At 42.2% G+C, this 7058-nt stretch overlaps 1 protein-coding gene across 1 annotated transcript in view; it reads left to right on the plus strand.

Annotated features, from left to right (window-relative positions):
• Positions 1–6753, plus strand: part of Fer1l6 (fer-1 like family member 6) — a 111944-nt gene extending 105191 nt beyond the window's left edge. The window contains exons 39-40 of the mRNA XM_021217185.1: positions 4803–4903; positions 6567–6753. Of these exons, the coding sequence (XP_021072844.1) occupies positions 4803–4903; positions 6567–6753 (288 nt within the window). The remainder of the gene's footprint in view (positions 1–4802; positions 4904–6566) is intronic.
• The last annotated feature ends 305 nt before the right edge of the window (positions 6754–7058 follow it).

The following is a 7058-nucleotide window of genomic DNA, read 5'->3' on the forward strand; positions in this document are numbered from 1 at the left end:
CTCACCCCTTCCCCTTCCCCCTTCTCCCCATTTATTATTTAGTATACAGCTAAGAGTTTCCCTTCATAAAGCAAATTTATGATCACTCTACTTTCCCACCCCCCAAACAATGGAATAAATAAAATCATATCTACTAATTACCAGTGATTAGAATCAAGAGTTATTTTAAGAATCATGATGAAACTTTTCCTCCTTGATTTATTTTTGACTATGTCATTGCAGACTAATGAGATTTTTGGAAAAATGCATCATGTAACTGTACCCTCTGAAATAATCTAACATCAAAGTCTCCTATTAACAAATAAGACTTTTAGTGCTGGGATTCTATTTCTAGATATCATCTTCTACCAAAAGTACCTGACTTCAGACCTATAGACAAAAATCCAAGGAGAGTCTGGGGCGCCTTGACAGTTGGTTCAAGAATGTTTGTGCTTAGTACAAAGACCTTTCCTTGGGTCTGAATTATTCTTTAATTCAGGTACTCAGAAATGAAATTCCTGATTGAGAACAAGGGTATATACAATGCACACACACACACACACACACACACACACACACACACACACACACACACGTGTGTGTGTGTGTGTGAATGAATCCACCACTTCCATATAGCTGTGACAGAAACAACTTAAGGAGGAAGATCTGGTGGCCTCAGTCCACCATAGCAGGCAAGGCACGTTGGCAGAAGTGTGTGACAAAGGTCATTCCTCTCATGGTGGACCAGAAAACAGAGACTGAGGCTGATGGGGCTCGATCACCTTCTCTAGGGACCAACTTTCAACCATCCAGATATCATCTCTTGAGGGTGTCACCTTCCTCAAAAAAAAAATAACACAACCAGTTAGGGAACAAGTATTCAAAACATGAGCCTGTAAGGACATTTCAGATCCAAACCTTAACTCTCGAGCCATATTTTTCCTTAAAGTATTTTATCAATGCACAGTCTACCATGAACGTTTGCAAATCACTCTTTTAATACCAGTGAGGTTGCATTTTAATGAGCAATAATTACTGGTTAAAAAACAAACAAACAAAACTGTGTCCATTCTGAATGTGGTCTCCTCTCTGTGTACCTGATAGCCACTCCCAGTGTGTTAAAATCTGAAGCTCACAAGCAGTAACTGTGGTACAGCACACCCACACAGTCTCTTCAGGGACCTTTCCTTCTTTCCTTGTCTTTCCCCCACCCCCATCCACAGATGTCATGAGGTTAATGGGTAGTCTCTCAAACTGCCCATGTTTTTTTTTGTTCTAGCCCTGATTTTAAATTACATTTCCAGGATATTATTAGATTAAGACCTCTGCTTGGTGTGAGGCTGAATATTGATGATGGAGTGGGAAGTGAATCCCTCTGGGTACAGAGATAGGCGGTGAGGAGCGGAGTTTATCAGAATGTGACAGTCACACCTTCCCCCGTTGCCTTCCTGAGGCCAGAGTAAGCAAGGCTTTTCATAATAATAACTAATGAGTTCTGTGCCAAGGTCAGAATTCATGTGCTCAGCCTTCTTTGTATAATCTTCCTGTTATACTCTGGACCCGTGAGACTTATCTGTGCATGTCTTATACTGGGGCCAGGGTGTTTATATTATGAACATCTTTAGGAGAGTGAGCCTTAAACCAGACAGGCCACTCACTTAAAGTCACACTGTTTCAACGCAGATCAATAGATTATACTCATTCAACTATTGTCCATACTGAGCTATGCTATTCTATGCGATCCTCAAGCTATCCATTTCCAGACCATAAATTGGGGTCAAATACAAATATTAGTGCCAGAGTTAGATCAATGATTGTAAATCCCTTTAAAACCTTTCAGAAAAATCACAGTTATTCATTGTTATTAAAGGCGGCTTGGTGGGTAAAGGTGCTTGCTGCCAAGCCTGAGGAAGTGGGTACAGTTTCCCTATGGGTTAGAGAAGAGAACTGATGCCTGCAAGTTGTCCTCTGCCTGGCACACACGTGTGTACACATGCCACACATACTTTCTGTCTCTTGATAAGTAGATAAACAAATATATGTAAATAAAATATCTGAATCCTAGGACATTTAATGATGTTTCGGGTTGAACCCGGCTTTTGAACCAGAGAATGGATGACAGCCTCGAGATTTGAATTCATCATTTAGACATAAGTTGACCTTACATCTCTGCTTATTCAGACAGCCATGTCAAAGTTGGCCCAAGCACTCTGTCCTCCTCAACAAGGGGTCACTTGAACACAAGAAGTGACAAAATAATGGGACTTGAAACAAGAACCTCAGGACTCACAACATAACATGTAACGGAGATTAGCAAGCATCTCCACACCTTGGTTTCTTGGTCTGCAACTCGGACACGGAAATGCTGTCTACTTTCCTGGGTACTTTAAATGGATCATAAGTGTATGAAACACTATTCAGGCTGCAGAGATCTGTAGGTGAGCTATCATCATCATCAACAACATCATCATCATCATCATCATCGTCATCATCATCGTCATCGTCGTCATCGTCATCATCATCATCATCATCACCACCACCACCACCACATCATCATCATCATTACGCAGTAGAATATAAAGAAGCTGCTATGGTCCTTCTACTCTCAACCTGAGCGTTCCCTGTTGATACATACTCTGTTTCAAGAGCTACAGAACTTGGCAATTCGTTAGCACCTCTCAAACTGACTATCAAATTGGAGCAACTAGATGAAGTTCTGAGTATACAAAACACTACTCAGCAGAGGTTAAGCCACCCCTGGAAGGGTCCCGGAAGAAAGATTTGCTTGTGTAATGAGAGTGCTCTCTTGGCCATGGATTTTAAGCTGGTTTCTTAGATTCCTTCCAATCATCGAGTCTTAAGGAGCTCCCTGGAGCTTTAAATCTACTTTTAGCACATCCAAGATGTTATGGCCAGATCACTCTAGAACATCTGACAGATGAGGAACCGAGGAGACAAGTGCCTTTAGGAGGTGGTTAGGAAGATGTCATGGAATCATCTGAGAATGATGCTTAGACCTTCTAATCCACTATTAAATTGATGAATGCGTTGTCAGGCAGTTTGTTATTGTGGAAATACCAGGAGACTTTGCGTCTTATAAACCCGGTTTCATATTCTAGTTAGACAGCTTATTATATCTGTACTTCCTAGGAAACATGATTTGACCTTTAGCTTCAGATCTCTATCTATAAAAAATAGCTATTTTACTTGTTTTTTAGATAGACCAAGAGATAATATAAATAGAGCCAGAGGTGAGATGTACAACTGCAATTTGAATTTCAGTATTAATATTATTATGTTAGGATAATTGTGTGGAAACATGACTTTAATCTCAAAAAAAGCTATATATATTACTTATTTCCCAGTTTTTAAATATTCTCTGAACATGTTGACTGCCATAATTTATTATTGGGAATGAGAGACTACTCACATATTCATGTATTCAAGGGACATTTGTAAATCATGAGACATGATTGAGTGGAATAAAACATAAATCAAATACTCATATAACCTGTAATCACATGACCCAAAGAGAGCCACTATGACATTGATTGCATTTGTTAAACTGCTTCTATGATGCTTTCATCTCTTGGGATCTCTATTGTCCCCTCCCTGTCACATTACCTTGGATCTCAGTGCACAAAATCCAAGGAGGCAGGAGGAGAGAAAATTCTATTCCTCAAAGAACCAGTGTTCCAGCGGCTTAGAGTCCCCAGAGCCTGGACTGGCAGTAGCTTAGAGAGGACACGTCACGCGGTGAATGAATAATTAAACAAGGAAGAATGACTTGATTTTTGCACTGTAGTTTGCCAGTTCAGGATTTATGTAATTTCCAATGATTTTGGCACAATGTTTGAATCACCTGACACTCACGACTTCTAAATCAGAAGGGGCTTTTTGCCAGAGAGGAGTGGGAGGGAGGGAGTTGTAAAAAGAAAGGCTAGTGAACACACACACACACACACACACACACACACACACACACACACACTGATGGGGAGCTGGGAAGCTATTCTGAAATAGCTCAGGGTCACATCCACTAATTCCTTCCCAAGGACTGATGGGAAGAAAGTAGCTGATAGAAAGAGGCCATGTGAGTCATTAGCTCCCTCTCTAGTGAGTATTCAGTTTCTATCATTAGTCTTACTTATTCCTGTATTAATGATGGCAGTGGTCCACATGGGTCGTCTGTGTCTATATGTCTGTGTGTGTGTCTGTACATGTGGAACCCTTTCCATACACCAAACTCATCAGTAGCATCATTATGGGCCTCTGTGGTGGTGATGTGTGTATGTTTAATGCCGGTGTGTGGACAAGTGTGCCCAGGTGTGTGTGCCTGGCATACATGTGTAGAGAACAAGGTGATGTTGTGATATTTTCACTCACCCCTCTCCATGTTATTGTTGTTGTTGTCATTATTATTATTATTATTATTATTATTATTATTATTATCAATATTTCTTCACTCAGCCTAAACTCACCATTTCAGCTAGATGGGCTCTCCAGTGGGCCCCTGGCATCTGCTTGTCTCTGCCTCCTGACTTCTGGGGTTACAGATATACACTGACACCTCTGTCTTTTATGTGGGTGATAAGGGTCTGAACTTGAGTCTTCATGCTTTCATAACAAGCACTCTTCCCACTGAATTCTCTCTCCAGACCCACCCTGGGGCTTTTATGATTCTTCACGAGATGGTTTCTCCCAGGACCAGAAAATAGTTCTCAAAATAAACCAACAGACTAGTCAAAATACTTCCTTGTAATACAATGGCACTTTGAGAATGCTGATTTTGCCCCAGAAACTGCAGTTTCTGTCTTATGCAGGGCAAGGTTGAAGCTGAATTCCACTTGGTCACAGCAGAAGAAGCTGAGAAAAACCCTGTTGGGAAAGCCCGGAAGGAGCCCGAGCCCTTGGCCAAGCCCAAGTGAGTATGGCTGGCCTGTGATAGGGAACATGGGGCGCTGGCTTTCCTGTTCCTGCACACAGAACTCAGGAGTCAGGGGTCAGGCGATAGTGCTGTCCAACCTGTGTAGAGTATGGTTTCCATAACTGAAAAGTACCTCCAAAGATCACAGACTGCAAATGGAGCAAGTCCTTCTGTAACATGCTCTGGAGAAAGATGATAGATAGATAGATAGATAGATAGATAGATAGATAGATAGATAGATAGATAGATAGATAGATGATTGACAACATTTTCACACTTTTTTGAAAAGTTTTCCTTCAGTGTCATAGTTCTAATTAATATTTTGGAGGAGAGCATAGTATTCCACAGGCTTGGTGCCCATCATCAACTTGGTCACCACTCATAATCAGATTATCAACTTAATTTTGCCATTTTCTGTTTTGCTTTGTTCTGGTTTTTGATATGATCAGAACTTTCTTTTTCATGTGTCATTACTCTTTAAAGATGGCCAGAATCAGAATTATTTAAAAAATGATGGTACTTTCTTGCGATTCTTGGCTACATGGCCATTAAAAACTGAATGTTCACAAAATATGTGTATAAAATGCTTTTTGGAATCACGCACGTTTGTCCTATTGTCCCAGACTCAAGGTGCCTGATGATGTTCTACACCCATCTGGCACCTCTCATAGTGTCAGGAACATAACAGAGCTTACTCACTAACTCAAAGTTGTTTATTAAAACATCTGTTTAATACACTTTGCTCACAGAGATGCACACACACAGGGTTCACACAAGGTCCAGGGTTGAGAGAGGAAAGTGGGCACGGGTCTCCCAAGCCTGGCCAAGAAACTCTCTACAACTGACATCTGCTTGCAAAAGAAAAAGTAGTTTTCTCCAATGGGGTCTCACTGGGTAGATAAACCACACCTGAGGGCAGGCCTGTGCCCAGCAATAGTTGGGCAAAACAAAATGAGCTCATTCTATAGACTTTTTGTCTCATATTGCTGTACTCGGGCATTTATTTATTTTTTGTCTTACCAGTCTTTTGCTTGTATATTACAGATTCTAATTTTGTGTTTTTATGTATATTTTGTGTCTTTCTGTGCCTTACTTTTCTGTTGGTTGGTTGGTTTTGATTCCGGGTTTGGGTTGATTTTTCTTGTTTTTGTTTTTGTGTTTTTGTTTGTTTTTTTTCTGTTTGTTTTCTAAATAGAGAGGAAGGACATGGAGTTGAGTGGGTAGGGAGATGGGGAGGATCTGGGAGGGGTTGGGAAGTAGTTAGAGGAAGAGGAGACAAATATGCTGTGCTCAGAAAGAGGGTCAGTCAAGGTGAAGCAGGAATTTAGGGCGAGTGCTCCTCATGGACCACTCCATCAGAACGTGCAGAACGTGGGCTTGATCTGGTCACAGGACAGATGGAGGGGTAGGGGGTGTGGGCTTCAGGGTGGGTTCTAACAGGTCTCTGGCTCTAATCAGAGCAATTTTTAACACCATGCAAGAGTCATTACAGACCACTTGGTGAACAGTCCCATTTCTGTCGCTCTCAGCAGAATGTTCCCCCCGCACCCCCACTACTCTCAGATCCCTCCTATGGGTCCCCAGAAAGACGGAGGTGATTCCTGGGAGTTAGAGACTCCTGGATGTTGAACGTGACCCCCTTCCCTGATTCCTTCCTTAGCCGCCCAGACACCTCCTTCTCGTGGTTCGTGAGCCCCTTCAAGTGCCTGTACCACCTCATCTGGAAGAACTACAAGAAGTACATCATCATCGCCTTCATCCTGATCATCCTCATCGTCTTCCTGGTCCTCTTCATCTACACCCTGCCAGGCGCCATCAGCCGGAGGATCGTCGTGGGCGGCTCATAGGACACAGATCTCTTTTCAGGACTGCTCTCCTCTGTTCTGCGCAGGGACCTCTAAGATCATGTGCCTCGAGAGGTACTGTGCTGAACACTAAAGGGATAGACCTCCCAGGAGCCAATAGTCTTCCCATGTCTTGGGACAAATCAGGTCTTCTCCAGGAAGACTGGACTCTGGCAGTCTTTCGCTGCCCCAGTGCCTGCTACCACCTTTCAAACCTCTAAATCCCAAGTCTGATTTTTGCCCACAAGTAATCTGAATGACTCTTTCACTCCAGGCTAATGAACAGTGACCTCAAACTGACCTCAGTG

The sequence above is a fragment of the Mus pahari genome, chromosome 17 (assembly GCF_900095145.1).
Source record: "Mus pahari chromosome 17, PAHARI_EIJ_v1.1, whole genome shotgun sequence".
Classification (NCBI taxonomy): domain Eukaryota; kingdom Metazoa; phylum Chordata; class Mammalia; order Rodentia; family Muridae; genus Mus; species Mus pahari.